The sequence below is a fragment of the Idiotropiscis lumnitzeri genome, chromosome 3 (genome assembly GCF_059441095.1).
Source record: "Idiotropiscis lumnitzeri isolate Australia: NSW breed Sydney's pygmy pipehorse chromosome 3, RoL_Ilum_1.0, whole genome shotgun sequence".
Lineage (NCBI taxonomy): Eukaryota > Metazoa > Chordata > Actinopteri > Syngnathiformes > Syngnathidae > Idiotropiscis > Idiotropiscis lumnitzeri.
In genome coordinates, this window is record NC_142393.1 from 14,188,906 (window position 1) to 14,216,862 (window position 27,957).

At 40.3% G+C, this 27,957-nt stretch overlaps 1 protein-coding gene across 3 annotated transcripts; it reads left to right on the forward strand.

Annotated features, from left to right (window-relative positions):
• Positions 1-16: 16 nt before the first annotated feature.
• Positions 17-27,842, forward strand: ptpn11b (protein tyrosine phosphatase non-receptor type 11b). Of its 3 annotated transcripts, none has more exons than XM_088290755.1 (16): positions 17-159; positions 11,042-11,164; positions 15,874-16,068; positions 18,034-18,226; positions 18,293-18,412; positions 18,777-18,890; positions 20,186-20,282; positions 20,470-20,549; positions 20,775-20,930; positions 21,331-21,462; positions 21,831-21,985; positions 22,282-22,349; positions 22,892-23,043; positions 23,265-23,365; positions 24,774-24,901; positions 26,128-27,842. In XM_088290755.1, exons 1-15 carry the CDS (start codon positions 146-148, stop codon positions 24,859-24,861), a joined length of 1,788 nt encoding a protein of 595 aa, XP_088146881.1. In that variant the 5' UTR covers positions 17-145; the 3' UTR covers positions 24,862-24,901; positions 26,128-27,842. The 3 variants fall into 3 exon arrangements, 2 of the variants coding, with proteins under 2 accessions (XP_088146881.1, XP_088146882.1); XM_088290756.1 differs by lacking the exon at positions 17-159 and adding an exon at positions 6,823-7,034; XR_015842527.1 differs by lacking the exon at positions 26,128-27,842 and having other exon boundaries at positions 22,892-23,365; positions 24,774-24,830.
• The last annotated feature ends 115 nt before the right edge of the window (positions 27,843-27,957 follow it).

Genomic DNA, 27,957 nt, shown 5'->3' on the forward strand with positions numbered 1-27,957 from the left:
CATACTTGTAGTGTGTAGTTTGATGAGACCGTTAGCCAAATAGCCCCGAGCCGGAGCTCGCTGAAAGTGTCCGCCGCTATCCAGACACTTTTGTGCGGGGACAAGAGCAACGTTTGAGGACTCCTGACAGCTTGGAGGGACTGCGATGACATCTCGCAGGTAAGGTGTTGTTATCTTGTGCTTTTAAAGTGTCACCTGTCACAGCCGAAGTGTTTGACACCTGCTTCACTTTGCACGAGCCGAGCCTCGGTAAGTTTACTGAGGCTGGGAGATCGAGAGTGCGCTTGCACTTGGTCGAGGTCAGGGGGCAGTTTCGTTTTTTTTGGTCGTGTTTAATTGGGACAAAGTCACTCATAACAATCACACAACTCATTATATTAATAGTCATATAACAAAAATTGACAAAGATCATGAGAGAAATCCAAGAGCTGCAGAAATGCCAAATTCCCGTGAAGTAAAATGTGGACACATCTGTTGTTTTGGTTCTCATTACAATATTCAGATCAAGTGTGCCTAATTTTATGGACAGAGTGTACATCTGTTGTTACTCACTCCTGGCTTTGCCAGAGGTACCGATGACAACCAATTTTCACCACTATAAACTTTTTTTTAATATTGAAGACTGGTTGACCAAGAGTGTGCACGTGAGTTTGTCTGTGTGCCCTGTGATAAGTTGGCGACCTGTCCAGGGTGTACCTTGCCTTTCGTTGCCAAGTCAATTAAAATAGTCCGGTTACCCCACAGTCAAGGACAAACTGTTTGCGAGGCTGATTTATAATTGTGCAGTTGGTGGGAGTGACTCACAGTGGAATCTTAAAGGTCCAACACAATCCAAATGCCGGATGACCTCTGATTGGTCCGAGTTTTGAAAAATTCCATTGGAAGTAATGTCAAATTAATCATCCAGTTGCAAAACCAATCTGTTGCCATTATTATACATTTATTAAACATTTTACAAACATTAAACAACCATTAACTAGGGCTGAGTATGTCACCCAGATGCAGACAGGAGACAAAAGTTGAAAAGTCACAGTATTTCTATACAAAAATACAAAGTAACAAAGAGAGGAAGGGTAGATGCAGAAGGCACAGATGAAAGCCTGACGTTACAACATGTCACTAAGAAACTCGAGCATAAATACTGAGGGATACGAGGCCGTGCCCAATCCTATACAACAAAAGAAAAGTGACAACATAAAGGAGCATAGCAACTGACAATGTCACAAGGACCCAACCCATTGAATCTAAATAGACAGCACAACGTAAATTCACATTTGAAAAAAAAAAAATAATAATTTCGATTGACCAATACACACTTAAATGTTTAAATGTGTATGTATATTTTATTTATTCATGTATTTATTTAGTTAAAAGTGCAGTCCACATGTTTGCATGTCATTGTTTTTATTAAAGATGAAAGGTTGAAGTGATAAAGCCGCAGATTTATTTGTATTATTTTTGTAATCTGATTACGATTTGGCGACTTTATGTTTACGCCACGCTTGTTTGGTAGAATTTTGTTCTCGCAGTGAACGCACGAAATACTACTGAGCATTTATTAAGTTAACTGTCATTGAAGTAGATAAATCTCCTGTCTTTCATATTAATTCATGATTGATTTGGCTTTATTTTAGCGTAGGCCTCACCTATAAGAACAAAACATCTAAGTGTAATAAATCTGATAGTTTATTGTAAGACATATTAATTTATTGCTTGTTTGTTCAAAGAATATTTGGGAAGAAGATTAAAAAAAAAGATATTAATTTGCAATTGATTCACAATTAGATTATTTTAATCAATGTATTGTCATTTAAACAGTAAAACATTTTCCTGTATACTCGCAGCTGTTGGGATTCCTCAGTCTCTGAATCGTGTCGCTTACAGATAGTTTTTATCGTAGCACTCTGAAGTTTATACATCCAATCAATACTGGCCTGCTTTTTTGGATTGTGCTGTTCAGTCCTAAATGTTTTGTTATGTTATGAATACTTTGTGAATCCAAGCTCCGCTGGCGATGCAAAGTATGTTCAGCACTTGCTCTTTACCTCTGTTCTAATTATTTGTCCACGTGCATCAGCATTCTATCCTGCTGCAAGGTGACCTGGGAAATGTTGACTCCAGCAGCTGGCTGCTCTGGAGACAATTGTGTGTGTCACGCTCCTCAGAAATTGCTTTCTTTGCACTCTTGGAGTTGATAGTTGACACAAAAAGCAAATCACTGTACGGGTAGTAAACAGGTCAGTGTTAGTTGAATACTGTCATAGGTACTTGAGGACTTGAAAATACTCAATTTAATACATTTATTTTTTATATATTTTTTACACAAAATTGATAGCACTGCAAAATAATCTGCTTCAAGCTTAAATGTAACAGCAAAAAATAAAAATGCAACTTATTTAACTGCCTTACAAGCGTAAAAAGACAACAACATTAAGAAACGACAATTATGCAAGACAGCGGTTCCAACAACATTTTGTGTGATTTAAGAGTTGTATTTTTCCCCAGATTTTTGTAGCGTTCCAAATTGTACAACTTCAGAGTCAATATCACAAACATAGATGATAATATTTGCGGTTCGCTATTGATGAATTAACATTGTGTTTTTTCTAGTGAAATCTATCCTCGGCTATTTGCTAAAAAATTATTCATGTTTGTTTACTTTCCGTGGTCTTGTTCGGTTCCCTAAATTATGCCAACTGTTACTAGTTATAAAGTGCATTACTTATCATAAAAAAATCCAAATAAACTTCATGAGAGCTGGCCGACGTGAGCAATAGCCCAGAGCGAAAACACTATACTGCAGAATATCAGACCTTCAGAGCTGTGGATCACAAATCAGCTTCAAAGCAGATATAGCGCACACACACAAAGAGTGAGATTTAAAGTATCGGTAGGAGGAAAGTTGTTTTTTTTCTGCCCTGCCAAGTTCCTACAGTTTTTGTGAGCGGCCGTGACATTTCTGAGTGTTGCTTTGAGGCTGCCTCCTCACTTCCTGATCTCAAATCTCACATTAACAACTGAAGATGTGCCGCTCAATCGTCATGAAACTTTTTTTCTCACTCCGTCGGACCGCATTTAAATCCCCCTTTATGCTTACGCTGCTCCATTTTTATGAAATAACGTCATATTGGTGCTCTGTGTTCATTATGAAACCACCGATATAGACCCTCCAAGAGCCCTTTGTTAATGGAGCAGACCGCGTCTGTCACTGAGACTCATTTGAGAAGAGTGAGTCAGTTTTCACTGTCGGGCCACAGGAAAACAACAGTATGTGTGGAGGAATAAGATAACGCTGGCAACATTTCCAGGAGAGCTCTCCACTCCACCAACTGTTCATGCTTTTTTATGCACTTCATGTACACTGTGGAGTTCAGGAGGATTCCCAAAGATGCGTCAATGAAGTTTTCCAATCGGAAAAAAAAAATCGTATTTAATATATTGTACTGTTAATTTAGTCCCAATTGTTTTCTTATTTCATAACACCTAAAACATTGCAGGGAAAAAAGATTTATTTATTTGATTTTGAATTTGATCAAATTCTGTCAGCCAGTTCAGCATAATTGTTGTCAGTGAGTTTGTACTGAAGCATTTGGGTTAAAAGCTTTCAAATATGCATCAGTTGAGTTCATTGCTCCATTATCTGAACCGCTTCTCCTCACAAGGGTGGCGGGGGTGCTTGAGCCTATCCCAGCGATCTTCTGGCAGGAGGTGGGGGACACCCTGAAATGGTTGCCAGACAATCACAGGTCGCACAAACACAAACAAACAACCATTCACACTCACACTCACACCCAAGGACATAGAGTGTTCAATCATCGACCATGCATGTATTTGGAATGTGGGAGGAAACCGGAGTACCCGGAGGAAACCCACGCAGGCATGGGGAGAACATGCACACTCCACACAGGAAGGCCAGAGCCAAATTGGATGCAATGTTGCCCATGACATAACTTGTGGCAAATAATATAGTTGTGTTGAGTACGGCTCTTTCACTATCCTCCTTTGGTGAAAAGGAAAGTAGATCTTGCACCAAAAAGGTCGGCGAAAGAGCTACTTTCCCAACAAAAATGTAACTTTGTTGAAAGATTAGAAATTCTTGTGAATTTCTTTCAAAGTGCTTACGTAAAACAAACCACGAAGCTTCACAGTTTTCTTTTTTTTTTTTTTTTTTAACTTGGGCTAATTTATGAAATGGAAACTTACAATCATTGTCATCATCTTTGAACCATGAAATGGCCTGATACTAACAACAAACACAAATCATATTTAACGATTTTCCAAATTTTCCCAATGTCGTTAATTACAAATGCCGATAAGCAAATTTTTTTTTTCTTCTTTTTTACTAGCCAGCAAAAACATGTCTTAGACTTACTTTTAGTTTGTGATCCTTCATTGAATATCACATTCTGACATTACATTCTGATATTCTGGGGTTCTGTCACAATCTAAATTTTTAAAAAAATGCGCAGGAAAAAAATTCTTTCACCAATTCTAGTGTTTTAACTTCTGCACAGACGGAAAAATATATTAGGATTAAAAGACTCGGAGCCAGATTCCCATTTCAAATGATTAATTTAGTTAATTATGCAATGTATGGACTTAGACTGAGAATCATCCAGTCATGGGGGATGTGTGAGTTTAGCACTGCGTGTAAATACCGCAGCTAAAAATACAGACAACATTAGCAAAATCCACACCCCAAGGCTCGTCTGTGACCAATATAGCCCTCGCGGGGACTTTGATGCCATGCTGAGGCTGCTAAGTATACCACCTTTTTGTCGGCGGGCCGAGACAGGCATGCCGTAAATAGACGGCCGAGGCTTTATTGAACTTGAGACATTACGTAAGAGGCTAAGCGGCTGCTGATGCACACTGTGCCCCATTTTCCTTCAACCGGCTTGAGGCCTAACCTGAAGCTCCCAGCTGCCCATGTCCATCCCATGACATATTTGGTTTTACCCTCTCTTCTGTTGCCGTCTTATCAGGCCAAACCAGGTTAGTTTGCAATCTCATCCGCTCATTTTTGTTTGTCTGGTTTACTGCCCGAGGCTTTTGCAGGGAAGTGGGTCGCATGGTGGCTGTCAAAGGAAATCCTATTCTTGGAAAGCCCTGACTCACTCGCCTCCAGAAGTTATGATCTGAGGAGGAGGGAGTGATAGTGTGAGAGTGGGCCTATAGTGGACATGCAGTGGTCTAACACAACCTGCTCCAGGATGCTGTTTAACTGTTTCACCTTACATTACTCCGGGGGTGGTCGCCATCACAGAACCTTTATTAGCCCACTGTACAGGATACATTTGTACATGTCATGAAATAACTTAACATGCAACCTCAACGTTGATAAGTGATGACGTGTATCATATCAGAGGTTACTCCGTTACATTTGCTCAAGCAGAAGAGGCCTTGACTGCCCACTACTGCTCCTCTGAAAAAACCGCAAACAACTGGTAGCCGCATGGCCAAGACACACAATGTAATGAAGACAAAAGACTGTTGCTAATAAATGATTACCATTTCATGTACCCGTAACGCAGTGCTTCTCTATTATTTTCTGTTACGCCCCACCCCCACCAAGAAGAAAACAATTCGTGTCCCCACCCCACCACCCACTCTCTGCCTCAACTATAAAGCATTTGTCTATAAAATAGTTATAGGTACACCTCTACTTAACATCGTATCCTTTTTAGCATAAAGGAAACAAAAAGAAAGAAATATAGTTCAACTTACAAGAATAAGCTTATTAACATTATTAGTCTGTAAAAGAAAATATTTTAAGTGTAGAAAATAATATAGACAAACTTACACCGTAAAGTTAAGTCGCAGTGCACAATGGTCAATGAGAGCGCCACTGCCAACTACTGGACTGGATGTGCAATTACACTTTATTGTAGCACGGCAAAAAAAAAAAGCATGTTCCCACGGGTCACACACGCCCCCTCAAGGGGGGCCCGCCCTACTATTTGAGAAGCGCTGCAGTAACCCATGAAGTCTCTGACGGCATACCACTGTATTTTTAAGTAACCGTACTTTTACTTGAGTACAATGTTTGGCTACTCTAAGGCGGATTGATCATTGCCTCCTCTTGCCAATATGATGACAGGCGAGGGACGCAGCACAGTAGGTGTGCATCAAGACCAAAAAGAATACATTTTGTCTATGGAATTCTCCCTCTCGGATTTCAATATTTAGCTCTACATGCGTGGTCAACTCAAGTAAACGGTTGTATTGTTAGAACAATTGCCTTGTATAATGCCTTAATCCAAGGGTCACAGAAAGCTCAGCCTGAAAATGTCTAGTCTGATACTTCTTGCTATATTTAATTGCACGTTCAGCCCATGGCTGAAAAATGAATAGCCTAATGGCATACTGCTGAATTGGCTGGATTGCCCGGGGGTTATCTTGGCCAGGGCCGACTATGATCTGGTGTAACTACGCCACACACGATTAGATGTAATCTCCAGGCACGAGCGACACAGCTGTTGTGTTTGCTCCCGCGACAAGACCGAGCCAGGACCTTTCAGATCTGGGAGAGCTGGTGCCCTGATCCGGTCTGGCATGGTCTGGTCGTTGTCACGGCCAGCGAAAGCTTTCTTGGCTTTCGGATCAGAGGCCGGGCTTTGTTTTCTGTTGACCGCTCAAGAGGAAGGCGGTTGACCAGTCGACCTAAGCTTGTCACATTCGCCTAAGGTGGGGAAATGAAGGGGGGGGGGGATGATAGTGCTGACGGGTTGTGCTATCAGGCTCGCTCACGTTCATCCAAATCCCAGATTACAAACCCTCCGCCCCTTGTGCTCCCCTGCACACTCCCTCTCTTTCATACATTTGCGCAAAGCACCACGTTTCTCTCACTGTCGCATTCTAGCTAACACGGTTACACGGACGAGCACACCCCCTTAAACCCGCCCCCCCTACACCGTCAGTTCGTCTCTTTATTGTCCTGACTCCCACTTGCCCTCACTTGTGTTACTGTTCTGGATTATTAAAATCTGAGGAGAAGGAAGGGGCTTGTGGAAGGCTTCGACCAGAATGGTGAGGTAGGCAGAAATAATCCCCTTCAACTTTCCCCCGTGTTCCTGCTTTCACAATTAATGCATTTAGTTTGTCTCATTTTGGTCACATTTAATGGCAACATACAACAAGTGTCGAATAGTGACCAAGAATAGTGAGAGTCATTTCGATCTTTTATCTCAATTACTATTCATTAAAATCATAGCAGTGGGAAAAGTTTTGCGATATATTTTTTTTTTAATACTGTACTGTATGTGGATTGTTTCAAGGCGTTTGTAGATTACAGTTTTACATATCAGATATTTGTGCAACTAGTTTGGAATCAATTCCCAGTCAATGTTCACAATCACCTGGTGGTCTGTTACGGGTGAAATGTGATTTCCGTTAAATCAGATGAAATAGACTCCCAGTCCCATTTTTGTTTGCTGTTTTGGAATCTGACCATATTTTCCTCAAAATATTCGGTTGGACGCCAATCTGGTTGACCTTCATTTGTAGGTATGTACAATTGTGTTAGAGTCGCGTTTTTGGCAGCATGTCCCCATTGTTTTGATGATTTCATGAGTGACAGCAGTTCTGGCATGGAAGGATTAAATATAGATTAGTGATGGACCACATTTTTGTATTTGCTCTACAGTTATTATTTCTCTGTATATATCTGTGAAGGATTAAAAACAAGACAATGAGTAATCTGTTCACCAGCTGACACACATGACCTCTCAGTGTTTCCTCTGCAGAGTATATTTTCAGTAAATTATCCCGATAACCGTTGTTACACGTAAATAAAAAAAATACAAATTTGCTATGTGAAAGATCCAAACATCTTCACGGTAGATAATCCTGTGACGTTAACATAGTGACTGTGCTTCAAGATTAAATAAAGTTTTGGTGGTTGCTGCCTAAAAAAACAGATCTTGAAATAGAGTTGAGAGTTCCAATGAAGTTCCTACTGAATGAGAAGATGAGTAAACCGTGCTAATTAAGACTACGGAAAATGAAGAACGGTTTCTTGGAGAGACCAACAAAAACAGAAAAGAAACTTCTCTGCTGTCTGGGTGATGAAGAATGACAACGATCCATGCAGCAAAAAGGAAAGGAAGAAGAAAATGTCAGAAGGAAAAATACAAATGTTACAACTATGGTATTACTTACAATTGACCATCTTTGACATGCCTGCGTGTAAATGTAAACTAGGGAGCGATATAACTCATAACGTATGAGAACTGTGCCATTTTGATATTGGTTTGTCCTCATTTTGGCAAACTTTGTTGCTTAATAGTTGGGTGTTAAAGAATTGTTCCCTCCGCTGCCAACTAATAAAATCCATTTTGGCATTGTTGCTTTGAGATACAGTGTCTTTAAACATAGTTGCATGCCCAACTATTTTCCGTTAAATTGCTGTCAAAATTCACCACAGCGTATAACCTACAGTCATCAAAGTCGTAACCTTTGAAGTCCTCCATGTCCAGCCCCCTCTCGTCACACACCGCGTCATCTCTCAGTCCACCAGAGGCCTTTATCCCATTAGGCCACAAAACATAGACTTTAATCCCCCCCCCCCCCTTATAGTCGCAAACGTATCATTTGTACTGTTGCTGCTGCAATCTGTACTTTGGACTTTCACTTGACAGAAATTGCATCAGCTGCCTCCTCCAGCCTGATGAGGATACAGGTCAGGTGCATTCCGGGACAGATGTCTGGTCTTTATTGTGAGATGATCCAGATTGTGGCGTTGCCATTGTCTCGCTTTCATAGGCCAGCAGTCAACGCGTTTTTTCGCAATTTCTTGTAATATGTGTATTTTAAGTGTAATCCATGTTGATACTTATACATACCACATAGCGACGGCCAGGCCATCATTGTCACTTTGTCTTGTCTATCAAATGCAAAATGATAACGGAGGGTTTATCTCCAAATGCAGTTTGACATTTACATTTATCTCTCAGAAGGAAATTTCTTGCCTTTTCCATTTAGTTTAAAAAAAAAAATATGACTGAATGAGAGTTTTGCACATTAGATAAAGTCGAGGCTGTGTGGTGACACGAGTGTAATGTCATGTCGTGTCGTGCATGTGTTTATAACTATATGCTTGTTGCTTGTAGTTTTCTTTCTCTCATTTTTTTTTTAGACATTTTCAACGTGGCATACATTGAAATACATTTTTAACGAACCATTCTTGTTTTGTGTTATTGCGTGTGTTTGTGTGTTCTGTTATGCAGCCATGCTTAAGTGACGTGCCTTCGTATAGCAGACCCGAAACGACTTTTTAAGCACAACAGCTCATTATTTTATACATAGACAAGGTCATGACGATATCAAAACACATGAAACACCACAAGAGTCTGGACTGCTTGTATATGTCTGCTAATAATGGAGATTTTGGATGTTGAGCGATATAATCAAAGACTGGTCTTTTTTTGGGAGGTTATAGGACCAATGTCAAAATCGGATCAAGCCTAGCCCATCTAACGCCCACCAACAATGCACAAACTGAGAGTGAATGCACAATTTTTGCTCCCGCTTACTGGCATCTTACGAAATCAGGCCCAATATCTTTTTTCTTGAACACAAACAAAATGGAGACCATCACACCAATCCACATCATTTATTGCAAACTAAATTTAAATCTGACTTGCGTTCTCATTTTCAATTCTCTTCCTCAAATGGGAACTGACATAGATTATGATGCATTAAATTAGCCAGCAACGGCCTATAGTAATTAAGGAGGTTTAACCTAATGATCCCAGCTTAAACGTGAGCGCTGTGTCTGCACAGCTGACATGTGGCAACCATTCACGATGTTCTTGCTTGCTATACCGTATCTGCACACACGTAACTTCAAAATGGACACTTTTGCTATGTAGTCAGCTGAAGTTTTGCAGCTGCTTGTATTTAGCGAATATTGTTTGGGGCGAGTGTGCACCAGCCCATGTGGCTTGAGTTTAGTTTTCAAATCATCACAAGTGGGATATTATAATTGAATAATGGTAGCCAGTGGAAAATCTTTGTAATCTGAATGACAACCTGTTTTGCCATTTAGTGGAAGAGCATTTAATTGTTCTGCCTGTCACTCTATGTTGCTGCCACGGAAGAATGAAGATAAACAGCCATTGTAGACATATGTTCAGATATTAGATTCAGCGTCTGGCAATTAATTTCCGCTCACCCAGACCAACTGGACAAAAGTTGTCCCCTTGAAAATAAATGTCTTGTGAAAAAGGTTTAGAATTTGTCATTTTTTACATTCAGGTCTATTTCAATACTCTTGTTAGTTTTTGCTTTTTTTTTCTGTTTGGAGGCATTTTCTTATCAGTCTGTGTGCTGAGTGAATAAAAAAGGTCAACACTAGAATTTCCGAAGAGTATCAGACTCTACATTTTTATTTTGATCAACCGTGCAGTTCCGTGCGCATCTCCCATCTGCAATGTGGAAATAATAATGTTTATCTCTCAATTTGAACATAGTTTCTCCACATCCCAAATGAGCTGTTAATGTTGTTACCCTCATCCTCTCTGACGAAACCATGAAATTAACGAGGCATCCCGGAAGATAAAGGTTGCAATCAAGGCCTGTTATATCGTTTTAATAGCACAAATGACGGGACCTGATAATGAGAGATTTGCTAACCTCACAGGCATTATAGCATGGCCTGCATCAGATAAAGTCTGACGTTGACAATTTTAAGCAAAATTAGGCATGTGATGATTTGATAATTCGTATGTCCATGTGACCTTTAGCTGATACAGTGAGCAAAATGCCACATAGTGGATTGGCTGAAGTTGAACACAATCATCACCTCTGATTTATTCCAATTCATGCACAATTTCCCCATTTTGATTATTGAGCCATATTATTCCGAGTACAGGAAGGACAATTTCAGGTTATATGTTTGGCATTTCATTTATTTATTTTTTTCTGATTGTGATTCCATCAGTACCATGACATCACATCAACATGAAAATGCCAGAGAAAAGGCCAAACACCCCCCCGACCTCATGCATGACAGCAGCTCCATTTTGCTTTTTGTGTTCAGGTGGTTCCACCCCAACATCACCGGAATCGAAGCAGAGCAGCTCCTGTTGACCCGGGGTGTCCACGGCAGTTTCCTGGCCCGGCCCAGCAAGAGCAATCCGGGGGATTTTACCCTTTCAGTCAGGTATTTTTGGTCTTCCCTTGCTTCCTTTACATACATTTTCTCGCCGATCACAAGTCTTTTTTTTTTCTGCCTCACTGTTTCTCAAACGGTGCAAAGTTCAGTTGTGAGAGCAAACAAACCTCAGTTCTATGTGGCTGAGAGACTAGTTTGCCATTTTAAGGACACGGAAAATTACTTTGTGAGTATTTTTAGGTACCGTTTATTCATTTAAAGTGTATATACTATATTAGGCATATTTCCAGTGTGACCAACATCTTGACTCAGACGACAAAATTCAGAGACCCCACATCCTTAGAATAAATAATATATCCTCCAAATGTGAGTGTATGTACTGCAGAATGTCATAAATGGCACTCCTGAGGCTCTACTTTCATGCCCAGCTCAAGTCTAGCACATGGCTGGAGTTTTCTCTCTTCGTATCTTCCTAGACTTTGCGCAAGTAGAATTGGGTGTAAGTAGGCGTTTGCGCTGTCGTGGGAAGAAATATAGCCAATTCACGACCAATCGTAACGGCTCCCCTCATTTGCATTCAAATCAGGACAGGCAAAGTGCATGCTGCTCTTGATGTTCTGGAAACAGAAATAGACTCGCTGGGGTCCGTGCATGACAATGGCACCTTCATCCAGGTAAACTGCAAGGTCCACCCTTGCGGATGACATAATCTGCTGTGCTTGTGGTTAATTGGACTCACAACCGTGCGTGCGTTGTGCATACTTTTCTGGAAAACGGAAAATGTGCCGTATACTGTTGAAGTTTAATAAGATCAACTTGGGTGTAGTAGCATGCAAACGTGTCACTTTAAGTCCACCTTTTTTCTTCACATAAAGAAAGGCAATCCACATACAACTATTTAAATGCATTTCAGGTGCAGAGTTCATAATCCCATAGTATATAATATTAGAAATGATATTGCACTAATATGAATGTACGGTACTCACACCATCTCGAAACACACGTGCACACACATTCAGTTTGTTATCAGAGGCATGGAGAGCTTAATGAGCTAATTAGTCATTATCCAGTATGAGTACTTTGAATGATAGTTCAGATGGTAATAGTCACTGTGGGAGGTTGGTGTCCTCGCTCTGTCTTCTCTTCCTCTCTTTTTTTTTTTTTTTTTTGCTCCCCTTGCTCTTTTCTGCACCATTGTGTATATATACGTGAACAGGAACGCAGAAGAGGTTTCACAAATATGATTGCGTTGTTAGTTCTTTGATATAATCTATTTACAGGTTGACGAAACCCAAAGGGTGAAAGTGGGAATGTTGGAAGCACAAGTTTGCTTAGCCTTAACATCTGTGCTGATATTACTGTTTGGAATTGTGGGCCGTGTTTGTACTACCATGCTCAATGATCAGAGAATGTTTATTTCATGACATGATGTTATGAAACAGACACATTTTATTGTGTATTTTAGCAAAGTCATTCGGGGATTTTCTTGGCTCGAATTGAAGGGAAAGATTGTCCCATTCGAAACATTTGCTACTTCCTCAAACAAGCACCTTTTTTCTTGATATGCATTTTATTATTCTGTAACGTTTTCTTTTCCGTGACTTGTATTTCACAATAAAATCCCCAATAAAAAATACTATAAACCTTTTGAGAAAAATAAGAAAGGAATTAAATGTGGCTAAATGTGGCCCTGCTGTTACAGTCGTTGAACATTGACTTGGGACATTTTACTGACACATTTTATAGCCAAAGGCAGCATTCTTAAGACTCATATTTTCACTTGGTGAAATGTCTCTGTGTACTCCTGTTCTCCATAAAAAAAATAAAAACGCAACAAAGATTTTTTTCCATAACTTTAAGTATAAAGTTGAATTCATTTTCCCCGTTCTATTGCTGACTTTTGGCTAGTTCATCTCATGACACTTAAGGTAACTAGCCTGTAGTTTGTGGACAGCTGTTGTTTGAAAATCATTGATTTTTTTTTTTGCATTTGGAAAGAAAATCTGTCATTCATTGCTTTTAAAAATTGCACCCAACTTTGTTCAAAAGTGGTCAAATATTGTTTGATTTATTTTCACGAAATAACAGTTTGCAATCAAACAATTCCCATTTTGTCTGCTCTTTGTTCAACTGTAATTAAACATTAAGCTTGCAAACCACCTGATAATTTGTAAAATAGTATAAGTATAGACACTATTACTAATTATGTATGACTGCTGGATATTAAGGCTGTTTAAAAAGAGTGAGAATTGCAAAATTATTCTAATTTCTGCTTGAAGAAATTTGGCGTGCATTAGAAAGTTTTCGGTTCTATCGCCGCTGACGGGTGCTTTCACACGAGCACTGGTTTTATTCAAACTCTAGTTCATTACCTCACTGGGTGGGCAGGTGTGAAGACAACAAATAAACCCACGTGTAGACTAAACAAACTAAATACATTTAAACGTGGTTTGCGTGTGATGTAAAAGATGTCCTAATGCAACCTTTGTCCATTATGAGCGTGTCAAACGAGGTGCAAAAGTACCTCAGGTCTCTTATTTTTGTTGTTATTTATATGATTCACGTTGCCTAACTAGAAATTGGGAGATCATTAATTTACTGAATTTCAATTATGGCTAGCCTGGAGTCAATTTCACGTTGTGAACACATCATCATGCCAACAGTTTGCGTCCACCTCAGGTTGTTGTCACGGTGACGGTGATCCCAAATTCGGCATTTGCCAAAGTGGAGTTTTACATCGTGGTGAGTGTGGTGGGTTCCACTTCCCGCACTCCTACATTTTCTTTGTGATTAGCGCTGTTGATACGATGATATTCTCCTTATTTCCTGGTGTGTTCCTCGTGGTTGGTTTGGTAACAGTTATCGGATCCATATACCCGGTTTTACATGGGAATGACGTATTCATCATAATGTATGGGAAATACTCGCGTGTCCATTCTGTAATTTGCATTGTAATATACTTTAGTGAAGTAATTAGGGACTAAATCAAACGTAACCGCTTATGTTTGGCTCTTCCATTGATAACGGTGCTTAACCGTGAGATAAAAAGCAGTCTCATGCCTGAGCAGCGAAGTGGGACTTGAACAGGACTATGGATTTCTTGCACCGTGCCAACCGCCAATACTAAAGCTATTAAGCAATTACCGGGAAATACAAAAACAGAAAAGCGATAGCTCATGGGACAAAAGGATAATGAAACACAAAAGCGAGCGATATCAATCAATCAATCAGAGGTAGACCTTCACTGCTTAGTCACTTCTTCCAGAAGATTTTTTCTTCATCTTACCTTACCTGAGGCATTTGTGCATGCGCATAAGTCTGTGTAATGACTGACCCTATTCACAAATATACAGTTGCATTGTTTCCCTTCTGTTTGTTAATATGCAGACTGCACGGAGTTGTTATTGACAATGCAATCACTTCTCAACTTGTGACAAAATGAGTTCTGCAGACCATTTGCCATTATCAAAATATTTACTCTCAAGGCTGACTTCACTGCTGTTGGCAGTTTATTCCATTTGCGTGCAGCATAACAACCAAATGCAGCTTCACCTTGTTTACTTTGAACTCGGGCTCCACTAATGAAGACAAATCTCCAGATCTCCGAGGCCGACTATGTTTATATTCCATCAGCATTTTTTTTTTTAATGTATTCAGGACCCAAACTGTTCAGTGATTTATAGTCTGTCGGTAGCAGAATTTTAACATCTATTCTCCAGATGATTTGGAGCCAGTGTATCTTTGTACACACAGAGTCAATTTTGTTGAGACCCACAATGCTCAGTGAAATCACTTGAAACTGCCAAGTAATATCGTTAAAACCAAATTGCTTGGTTGATTAAAGAGCACTTATGAATACGAAGGAGAAAATTCCTTAATTTCTCCTTGTGCACAGCAGCCGACTGTTCTGTTGTCTAGAAACATTTTGAAACACAAATGTCGATTTTAGTTTAAACTTAACATTTATCATGCATAAGGGATTGATTTAAAAAAATTAAACACACACACACACATTTGAAGCATGTAACATGTGAGTTCAAGGCTGTGCGTTTAAGTGCTTGGACCAGCTGACAAGGAACAAGACAAATATTCTTTATCCTACGAGGGGTTTGGGTTGTGCTCATAATAAAGACACTCAAATACAGATTGCCTTCATCTCACGTCACCGAAAACCCTCCAACATATCGCCACTTGGAGTGCGACACAGTTCGCGCCTACAACTCAGCAAAACTTAAAAGCATGATGTAATTATGTGGGGACGTATATTGTATTCCGATTAAGTCGGTAATAAACAAGCCGCAGTACTCATAATTAGGGCTGATACGCCATCGTGCTCGCCTCGTGTTTCAATCAGAAATGTTCCCCCGCTTTTGCTACATTCCCGCGCCGTCAACCGGATATTTTCATTTCCACCTGTGGGTATGTGACGTAATGCGTTGTGCCTGCTCACAATTTTGCTTTTCAAGGTGTCATTATGAGACACGCCACATTTTGTATCGCAAAACTATAGCTTGCATTGCTAAAGAGTTGAACAATTGGAAGCCTTTTTAAATGAACTTGTTCAAAACAAGCCTTGGAAAGCAGCAGAAGGCTTGACAAGCTCATCCCGTCCAACTGTAGCGTGCGAGTGGGCGCTGGCAAATAAATCTGATCTATATTTTACTTATGCAGGCACATGTGTGGGAGTTATTTTCACACGTCTGCAGGCCATAAGCGTACCTCTGAAATAAAACAACTGTGTCCCTCTGCCCACTAAGGCGCAACGATGAGGTGACCCACATCAAGATCCAGAACTCCGGAGATTACTATGACCTGTACGGGGGCGAGAAGTTTGCCACGCTGGCCGAGCTGGTGCAGTACTACACGGAACAACAGGACCTGCTGCGCGAGAGGAACGGCCATGTCATCGAGCTCAAGTATCCGCTCAACTGCAAAGACCCCACGTCTGAGAGGTGCCCGCTTCACGCCCACACTGATAAATTGCATTCTATTTGCATCCAGTAATGCACAAACATCCACGGAGCCCTCAGTTAGGTCAGCAGAATGTCTTGCTACTTTACATAAACCCATTAAAACTACATGGAAGTTTCTTTCTGTCTGCAGAAAGTTTATTTTTTTTATTGGAATGAGGTTACATTTTTCACGCCGTAGATTTCACAGTGTTGCTTTTACAGTTGAAGAGGCAGTTAAGCCATCTAAGAGGTGTTATTACTGAGGCTTTTAGCGCACTTTCCTTTCATTGCCCGATTGCACTTTAACCTCAGACCGGCTCGTCATTTCTACGGAGATGGAATATAAATTGGATATAAATTAATTCTTTTTTCGATGAAATATTGGACTTTAAATTCAGGATCACGTGTATTTCTTAAACTGCTAAAAAATAGGATTCCCAGAATGTGTCTTTTGATTTTGTTGTCCTCTCCTGCAGGGGAACAAATAGTTGTGAGGTCAGAGGTCACTGATGATGGACCTGAGAGAAGCGCTGCTGGCTCATAATCTCGGTTCTAATTCATCCTAAATGTATTTGATGGGGCTTGTTCCACACCAAAGTCATTCTGTAAAGCCCAAAATATATTTTGATGAAATGAAGAATTAAGCCTAACCATTCAGAGATTTTTTTTTTTCCTCTATGAACGAACTGGGCTCCGTTTCCGTGTAGACATGGCGCTAATGTTCAAGTAGGAATCGGCATGCACGACTTGTTACACCCCGCAGCAACATTATGAGGCCGCTTCCCCCACAGGAAGGAAGAACATTGTTAAGCCTTCCTCATCTCAAATCCTCTTGCTTGTCTTGATCATTTGTCTTCCCACGAAAACACCTTCTTGCCTCAGGCTGCGCTTTTTCGATTTTCTATCTTGTTGTGCAGCGGCAGACTTCACCTTGAAAAACATGAAAAAGATGTCTACCGTAATATAACATGGCTTTGCTTTAAAGTAGGGGATAATGCCAGTAAAATGCTGCATTGTAAATAAAAGTTGAGCTTCACTTGAACAATTTACAACGGGAGGAAAAACGAAATTTCTTCCATTTCTTGATCTTCATCTGAATAACAAGAATAAACACTCGGAGCCAATTTGTAGTCAAGTCAATGAGACAAGATACAATGTGTGGTTTTAAAGCTACTCTGGCCGCTAGAAAACACACACTTGTTTCAAATTGTCTGCTATCAAGAAGCATTGCCTGACAGCATGGCATAAAGAGCTCTCAGAAGACCTACAATTTAAGAATTGTTGATGTGTATGAAGGTAGAAAAGGATGTTACAAAAGTGAAGTTGCTGAAGAGCACTTGGAAATCCCACACCACTACTGGCAAACCTTTCTGTGGCTTGATCAAACCAAAGAAACTACTTTCAGTATGCAGTGCAGTTGGCCACCATTGCAAATGTTCATAACGCCTTTGTATACTGTACTGCTTATATTGTTCTGGGTCTATCCCAGCTGACCTCGGTGGGGCAAAAGGCGGACTACACCTTGGCCTGGGCATCAATTAATCACCTGGTGTATTAAAAAACAGACCACCACCCACATCCACACTCCCTTTCACACCATCAATGAGTTAGAAGTGACCACGTGCTGCTCGAACGGAAGTCTTCGACTCGAGAGAGTGAGTGAATCACGACACCATCTGTGACGCAACCTAAAACCGCAACAATGAGCATGTTATGTAAATAATACAACCTATTTTTTTGCGGTGGGGGGGCGGGTAGACTTAAGAGAAATGTCGCATTGTTGTTGAACATGTTTCATGTCAAATAATGTGTAATTAAAATACTCTTGATCTCAATTGTACTATGAAGCATTACTGGAGTCGTTACTCTACGTAATCCCTCTGACCACATCACACCAGCAAAGTTCCAAGTTGTTTCCTATTGAGTGTTGTTGTCGTTTTACGCGTTGGTATGTGATTTCTCCAGGTGGTACCACGGCCACCTCTCTGGCCGAGACGCCGAGAAACTGCTCACGGATAAAGGCAAAGCTGGCAGCTTCCTGGTTCGAGAGAGCCAGAGCAAACCGGGCGACTTTGTCCTCTCGGTTCTCACCCACGAGGAGAAGCACGAGAACGTCGACCGCAAGACCAAGGTCACCCACGTGATGATCCGATACCAGGTACCTCGGCGTGATGGCGCAGTGACAGTGGAGTAATTTGTCCTAATCATGTTTGGTGTTCTCCAGCACGATGGTAAATATGACGTCGGCGGCGGCGAGAGGTTTGACACTTTGGCGGACCTGGTGGATCACTATAAAAAGAACCCAATGGTGGAGAAGAGCGGCGTCGTAGTGCACCTCAAACAGGTTTGATTAACAAAAAGTAATTCACTATCAATTCTTTCCATAATCTTTCATCTGAGATACGCGCTTTATTGTGATTATGTTTCAATATCCTCCCAATGAACTTTTAATCGAAGACATAGTTGACCATCAAAAAAGAAAATGTGGACAGGACGTCGTCATTCCTTCAACCCTTTGACTAAAGCGCAAAAAAAGATTAGCTATTAAACATGCACATATTCAAATACAATAATTAGCCAAATAAACCCCCCAAAAATAATCCTCAATTCATCCATTTTGGACTGCGAACCTTGTTTAAGGTTGCGGAGGATCTCAGCTGTCTTTGTTTTGCTCTGTTTAATATTTGATTATCTCCTTGTCCAAACAGCCTTTCAATGCCACGAGGATAAACGCAGCCAACATTGAGAATCGAGTGCGAGAGCTCAACAAGGTAGCAGACAATTCAGAGAAGCCCAAACAAGGATTTTGGGAAGAGTTTGAGGTGAGTTGTCTTTAAACTATAGACTGAGCTTCATCATGTTCACAGTGCAGCTCAATTCCATTTATTGACTTTTTTTTTTTTTTTTTTTTTTTGCATTTGTTGCCTTTACATTTGACTTTAACTTAATTCCACTGGAAACATGAATCATAAAGTGGACATTTGTTGCGATACTTGCATGCTATGGCGATTCAGCCAAGCAGACAGTTCATTTATTACGCACGGCAATGACATGACATCATCTTTGTAGAGGAAATTGAGGAGCGTCGCCTTATATCCACAAAATATTTCTACCTCCTAAAGTTACAGGAACCACTTTCTTTCAACCGCTTTCAAGATCAGCCTAATTTACTTATATCGGACCGCTACACGTCGTGTTCTCAAGATTGGGCCTAATTAATTGTAATTCCCCTTGATATGTCCTATGAGGTGGCAACTGCAAGTTTGCATTTGACTGGTCAAATTCAGATAAGAAAATCATTGCATGTCTCTGCAATGTCCATTTTGCACAGATCATTATCGGGATATCGAATTTTTTTTTTTCGATTTATTGTGCAGCCCGATTTCACGGTACTGTTTACATTAGCTAAACATTTTTTTTATATTTACACTTGTCACTAAGATAACTATGAGATGCATTATTGCCAAATAATTAAAGCCCACTTGCAAAATGGAATCAAAATGTGCGCGTGAACAATAATGGAAAAAAATTTGGGCGGGATTTTTTATTTATTTTTTTTTTTTTCTCACAGCAATAATTAAGTGTATCTATGTAGCTATCTCGGAAATTTGCACTAAAGTTAGAAATCCAGATGAACCATGTGATTTCCTCCGGCCATATAGCGCAGAATGTTGCACACATGCAGTCTACTACTATATGGACAAAAGTATGAGGACTGCAAGACCCGTTACCGTAATTTTCGAGCCTTCATTCTTCAACTGATCATCTTATCCAGACACAACTTTTTTTACACCATGGACTGGTTGTATGTGAAGAAAATAGGGGAAAATGACACAATACATCCAGTCCATTCCAATATTTAGCCTCGATGCCCAGCATTCCAGAAAATCCCACTTTCCGTAGAAATGGAAGCAAGGTGATTTTTTTTGGGGGGGGGCTGTTTTGAAGGCAGGTGGATCGATTCGATTTATTTCCATTTTCACTTTGTGTATATACACGTGTGGCCCAGGTGTCCTATTCTGTCAGTATGACAATATGACAGTTTTGTCACATTTCACCCACTACATACCACATAATCAGACCGAAAACACCATTTCTCTTACTCTGATCCCCACAGGTTCTTCAACAACAAGAGTGCAAGCTGCTGTATCCCCGGAAGGAAGGCATGAAACCAGAAAACAAGAGTAAAAACAGATACAAGAATATCCTCCCCTGTGAGTCGCAGAGCATGCTGCTGTTTCCTGCCTCACCGGCTTCCTGTGGGAAGAAAGCGTGACACAAATAGACAAAGCAGACAAGGCCTCTGATGTGGCTGCGATAACTTGCAGACAGCCACAGAACATCAGTAAGGTCACAGAGAGCTGCACTGTCGGTTAATGACGTTCAAATGTTTTGTTTCAGTTGACACGACACGAGTTGAAATTCGAGACGCAGATCCAGATGTTCCTGGTTCAGACTACATTAACGCCAACTACATTAGAGTGAGTCTGCTTTGTGTAGCTGGAGGCAGTTGAAAGTCAACTTACATCCATTTCCTACCTGCTACTTTGTCCAGCAGGTCAAACTTGCTGCATTCTAATCTTGGTTATACGCTGCCCCCTATTGGCATGAAGTGTAAAACATGAACTCCAGGAACAGTCACACAATTTAGTTTCATAATAATTCTATAATGCCAGAGTCAAGATCTTTCGCGTTCTTTCGTGCAGGGTTCGTATGACGGAGGGCGCCAAGTGGAGGACGACAAATTCTTCATCGCCACCCAAGGGTGCCTACAAAACACAGTTAGTGACTTCTGGAAGATGGTGCATCAGGAGAATACACACGTCATCGTCATGACCACAAAGGAGATGGAAAGAGGACGGGTATAGTCGCTATTTTTTTTCACGTGTTGTAATTGAATTGTCGACTAAATTCGACAATGAAGAGCATGCGTAATTTCCATAAGTGGATATTCTTAACTGCGATTCAATTGTTTTAAAAAAAAAAAAACTGTTAAAAACTGGAATATCATAGGTGATTGTTTGGTTGTGCATTTTCTACCTACTACTATTTTTTTGCATATATGTGTGCACACGTATGTGTGTGTGTGTGTGCGCCAAAATAAGGAAGAGGAGACAGCTAACAAGGATAGTATGACAGTTAAGCAGATTGCAAAAGCCGCTTGAGTGGATCTAGTTCTTAAGGTTGTCTAATTCCTACAAACACCCGCCGACCCAACCACCCTCGTCTCACCACTACCTCATTCTTATTCCTTCCATGTAGAACAAATGTGTGCGTTACTGGCCCGACCTTCACGCCACCATGGAGTTTGGAAGGGTGCTGGTGAGAAACGTGGACGAGCGGGCAGCTCAGGACTACATCCTGAGGAAGTTGGAGGTGGCCCGTCTGGACCGGGTAGGGAAAGCTCTGCCCTCAATCAATGCTGACACACTGACCTGGGGTCAGATTATCTAACCCGTTACACAAAATCCTTCAACACGTGCATGTGCTTATGTGGAGTTTGCCTGCTTCCTCTCAAGGATATAGTAAATAGAAGAATACCGGACAACACCCACCCTTTTCACAATACTGAATTCAATTCTTGCTGAATTGTGTCACGAGTTTAATTTGATATTGAAGCTATTTCAAAAGTAATTCGAATTTTTGGGTTTCCTACACCGACTGCATTTTCTTTCATGAGAATGACTGAAAGACCAGAATTGATCCAATGCCCTTATCCTTCTGTTTTTGTTTTGGGTTTATACTTACTTTGTTCCTCACAGAGGGAACCTCTGCGATACATCTGGCATTACCAGTACCTGAGTTGGCCAGATCATGGAGTTCCCAACGAGCCCGGGGGGGTCCTTTGGTTTCTTGAGGAGATCAACCGGACCCAGAGGACCAGTCCAGAATCTGGGCCCATCGTCGTCCACTGCAGGTAACAACAAAATGCTCTGGGCAAGTTACGGGGGGTCATTGTGTATTTTTTTACAGACTTTGTCCAGTCTTGTGCACTTTTGTTCGGGGACCATTTTCTTAACCTCTTAACCCCAGCTGATCTCATGACCAATATTAATGAAATATGTCATTGTCTACGACTACTTGAGCCTAGCAAATGTGCTCAAAGTAACTCCAAGTCTTTCTGAAATCAGCCAAATGTGTTTTTCATGCTGTGTTCACACGGTTAGTTTTTTCATGCATAGTGTAAGCTTTCGTTCTTGTTTATTTCCACAGTGCTGGGATAGGGAGGACTGGCACCATTATTGTCGTTGACATCCTCATTGATATTATAAACCGGCAAGGTAGGATCACCTTTTCTTACGATCAAAATGTTTGACTGTTTTATCACAAGTCAATGCTACCGGAACAGAATTTCAAAGGTGTTTGCTTTAAGTATTCTTATCACTTCCAGTCGTCTGAGTGACTAATCGGATCAGAAAGAATACCAGTGAAGTACACAGCTCTAATTTGACAAAATGCCAATGACTGTTGCTGAAACTATTTTGGAAAAGCGCAAGTGCATCCTTTCCATCGGGAAAAAAACCCAAGCGCTATTATGCTCTTCATAACTGCTGCTATTACAATTTCCGACCTAATAAAGTCAAGTCAGTGTCAGCGGTTCTGCGATTTTATTTGCATCATTAAAGTAGCAGGCCAACTTAATGTAATTATTACTTCTTTTTTTTTTTTTTTTTGCTTTTGAATCACATCCAAACCATATCTTGAGCTTCAATCAAACATCCTGCCTGCACGAATGATATAGAATACATGAAATGACATGAACCCATTTCTCTTATTGATGAACTTTGTCTGTGTTTTCACTGCGTGTGTGTTTACTCCTCAGGCCTTGATTGTGATATTGACATCCCGAAGACCATCCAGAGGGTCCGGCAGCAGAGGTCGGGCATGGTGCAGACAGAGGCCCAGTACAAGTTCATCTACATGGCCGTGCAGCAGTACATCGACACAGCGCAGAAGAGACTGGAGGAAGAGCAGGTACTCTGCTGAGTTGCTTGCCAAAAATCTAAGCTTTAAAATATTCACAACAGACCCGTACATGTTATGACAGCTAAATACGCGGGCTGGACGTGATAAGTATGCCAGGAGGTCTCCAAAGTGATTCACCGCTGTTTTCATTGTGGATCTTTCCCATCTAATTCAATTCAGTGAGTGATGATGAAGTCAAGCGGCATGATAATGATGTTGTTACATTGCAGAAGAGTAAGATGAAAGAGAGGGAGTACTCCAACATCAAATATCCTCCGATGGCCAATTCAAGGTCCAAACTCAACATGGCATCGTCACGCTCTTCGTCTGTGTAAGTACAATTCCGACTCTTGAATTGAATTGACCTTTGACATAGTTTGAATGTCTGCAAATCCATGCAGAAGTCCAGATGATGGTTTAATAGAGCATAGAGAAGACAAAAAAAAAGAATAATGTACCTTGTGATGTGTCGAGCAACAGAAAACTTTCAGAGACTGACTTACCTACCGTATTTTTACGGCCATATGACGCGCTTGCATCAAAGGGCGCAACACCAGTTGAGGGTGCTATTTTCATATTTGATGCATATACTAGGCGTGCCGCACTACAAGGCGCAAGCTCGCGCTAGCTGTAGCCAGCTCACCAGGATTCAATGCCTTAAGGGATGGCTGCCAGACATATCACCCCAAGTCACTGACAGATGTCCTGAAACTATTAGGAATCACTGCCAATAACACAAACCCTAACCAATACGTGGTGTCATGGCAATACGTCTACTAGACAACGTCAGGGGAGGGACTTCACTGGTCACCACACTCCTTAGAGTCACGGTTTCAAATCAAAACCAAAAAAACTCAGCATACAAGCAAACAATGAAACAAAGAAATAAAAATAACACAAAAAGATTATAGCAATGGCTTCTTGGGAGCCACTCAGACTCAGCCAATTACATGGCTGTTTAGAGAGATGTGCATGTTGTGCTTCGGGCTTTTTGCAGTCCGTTGTCTAAACCTGCTAAGTCCATATAATGGGCGCGTCGCTTTACAAGGCGCCTCGTTTGTTTTGGGGAAGATTTGGGACTTTAAAGTGCGTCTTTGAAATGTGTAAAGTGAGTGAGAAAACGATGCCCGCCCTGCACCAGGTTGCACAACTAAAAGTATTTAGTGCCAAAATTCATTAAATAAACTGAATCGCTTGTCTTTATTTTGATTTTTCTTTCGATATCCAAATATGACTAATCTCGCCCCAGTTTGAACAGCAAGAAGAAAAAAAAAAAAAAGGTCACACGCAGCAATTGCTTTATCCTGCTTTTGTTTAAATAGGTAATAAGTATTGTCATTTAAGATGGAAATGGATTGGGAAGTTGAAAAGAATGATCATTTTGAACTTTGATGGGGTGTTGTCAAAGTCTTGGTCAATTCCGATCTGCTGTGTCAGACTAAGGTTTTGTCACAAAACATCAAAACGATCTGAACGTATCGAGAAAATAGTGCATTCCATATGCTTGTCATATACATATTACATAACTTTGAGTAATCATGTTTAATGACAAGTTGTTTGTGTCCCAACATGTAGTTGCACATCATTTCATGTAAAAGAAAATGTAAATAGATATCCGAGCCACTCATTGTCACGACGGTCGCCGTAACAATGAATGTGTCACTTGAAAGTTTTACATGTAAATCGAGAGTGAAAAATCGCATACAGAGCAACATTTTGTCCCTGCGTATAAATTGTAGAATGACGAACGATGATTCTTCAAGTGTGTACGAGAACATCAACTTCAAAAGCCCGCAGACGTCGTTCAGCAGTAACACCAGGAGGTAAAACCAGTGCTGCGGACTTTCACGTTCCTGCAAGTCTCTCTGTGAGTATCGTTTGCTATTTGGATTATGGAAGACTACATCTAGTGATTATGAAAACCTGCTGTGTTTTTTTTTTTTTTGTCTATTTAATTGTTTCCATTCAAATAGGAAAATCATTTCTCATATCATATTTTAAATCCGGGAACGGTTTGGGATGACTTTTGTGTCAAATGTCAAAGCAAACAATACTCTTCAAGGCATGAAATAGCTTTTTTCTTTGCGGAAAAATGAAAATTTCTCATTTTGAAGAGAAATGTTCTTACAGGTTAATCCCAAATACCTGAAGAATTGGTTTTATTAAACAATAAAAGTATGACAATATAACTAAGGATTATTTAGTTCATTTTTATATGAAAAATGTTTTTTATTTATTCAAATTCATTTGTACACAGCAGCAAACTGTATTTTTATGTCTCCGTTTTCATTTTCAGTGGGGCAAAACACAAATGTAAATTTTATTTTAAAAATGGTATTTTTAAATCGATTGTCAAATCTTGAAGCAAAGCTAAATCGATTAAAAAAATAAGAAGAGATTTGTTGTGCAGACCTTATAAGTCTACACTTGTGAAATCGTATGGTAATAATTGTAACTTTCTACGCCTTTCCTGCAGGCTCACGTGCACCATAACATAGCGTAATTTATTCTTTCTGCTTTTTTGCGATTTTCTGGTTGCTGTCCTGTTAAGCCGTGTAGCGTAGTAAATAAGACATTGTAAAACTTCAACATGGCCCTCGAACACCAAAGTTTGCCCACCCCTATTAAGACAATTTCATTCTGTCTGGTTATAAAGTTGGACATTCAATATACGATTTTAATAATCTGGACTGTGCAGATCGACAGAATCGTCCAGTAAATTAACCTGCACAGACTTATACAACTTACTTTGCGCCATGCAATAAGAATTGTAATTTAACAACAATGACCAAACAAAACAAAACAATTTGCAGCTGAATGGTTTAGTTGAAAACAATGCAAAAAGAAAAAACAAAGAAACATTGTCTGCGACTCATTTTATGCACTGTCGCCAATCTTAACCCATCTGGCTCCTCAGCCCTACTTAACACGGCTTGACAAAGATGAAATCTGTCTTAATTTGCGCCATGTTTGCTCATCCTAAGGCCGAGTGCATGTCTTCGCCTCATCTGGGATGTCGGTTTCATGCGTCTTCTTAATTCAAAGAGACAGCGGCCTTCAACACCACTTGTCTGTCTTGTCTGATCACTTCAGTGTCAGCGGAGGCCTCATCTGCTGCACACAATCCCTCCGGTGGGGGAGGCGGGAGCACAGTGGACTGCCTAAACGCCCACGAGAGTGCACCCTGCCTGTGGTGAGCGTACCCTCTCAAGCTGGACTTCTGCCTCCGGAGTAAAATCTCCAACAAGGAGGACTTGTCACGCATTGCCCCCCCCCCCCCCCCCACGGCCCTCTCGCTTTTTCCTGCGGCTCTGTTGCTGCCTCCCAAAAGCCTTTCCCTCACTTAATCAATGAAAGTGCCTTGTTGTCTGTAATCAAGCTGTTACATCTCCGCTCTTACTTGGAAGATGAGTGTTCAACCAGTGGTCGTGCCGCCGCAAAAATAATGGATTGGAGCCGAGAGAAGGTCAGAGCAAGGTTAAACTCAGAGACATCCTAACTGGGGCTGCTACTGTTTTGTCGTCTCAACACTGCATCTTTATTTATATATCATCAACATCTGTTCTTGTATTGTTTCTTATAATTGTGACCCGGCGAAATTTTAAATGCCCAGAGTTATATTTGGAACTGGTACCCAAATGTGTTTTTATCAGCAGTTAATATCTCAGACCAAAAAATTTACAATAAAAATAAAATGCCATGTGCATAAAAAGTGCTAATATAAGAAATGGTCATAATTTTATCAATTTTAAGCACTATACTGGAATTTCTGAGTAAAAAGTGGTAAAGTCCGGAAAAGAGAATCATTTCACAAGGTTGAAATGGTAATATTACACAAAATATAAATGACAAATAATATATGAGAAAATAATTATGGCTTGGAAAAAAGTCCTTGCAATATGAGAAAAATGTTGTGTGAACACCCACTACAAAAAGTTTCATAGGTTGTGAAAAGTCAGTCAAAATATTCTGAAAAGGTCATAATTTCACCTGAATAAAATTGTAGTATTGCATGAAAAATTTACAATTTTATATTAAAAAAAAAATAATAATAATAATAATGTGATGAGAAAAATATTTCATTTAGAAAAGCCATTCAAATTCTAACATTATATGAAACTAGTTGTGAAAAAAGGCATAATGTTATTAGAATAAAGTTGCAGTATTTCCAGAAAATATTTATTTTGCTAGAAAAACTATTTTTGACTTGAAAATAAAATTAGAGAAGGAAACCGTAATATTATAACTGTATACTTGGTAAAATGTGCTCAAATGAGCACTGGTGAGGATATTGTCAAGTTTGACTTTAAGGTGGAGTTTGCAGCAAAAATAATGGCAGTAGAATATTAATAAAATAATATTTAAAAAATCAACCCACTCTGGTCCCCTTTTTTCCGAAAATTTAATTTCAATTGTATTTAAAACATGTCATGCTGCAACAAGAGTAGCCAATCAGAGACAGTAGAAGTTGGGGTCATGTCACTCATTAGCGGCCTCACGGTGCAGCCGTTCAACCTGGCTTTCTGTTGTACATTCCTAAAAAATACAACTTCAAACCGGTGACATTTCGTTTTTGGCAGCTCTTCCAATATGAATATAAAATGCTCGCACTGAAACAACCATGGTTAAGATTGTCTCATTTATGAACGGGCATGCTAATATCAGTGAGGGGTGTGGCTTTTGATTGGAGATGCGGGGGTCAAGTCTTGCTGGCAGGTTGAAAACTGCAAACTCACGCTTTGACTCTACATTTTACCATTTTTGTTTTTAGTGTGGTCCTGCATAAATTCCTGATAGATAATAACCAATAATAACCAGGAAGAAGGGATGACTGAATCCCTGAATGCGAAATAGCCTTCTCTGGATTTTGTTTGACTCGCTGTCCTTGTTAATCATCAAGTCTGACGCGCTTCAACATCTGCC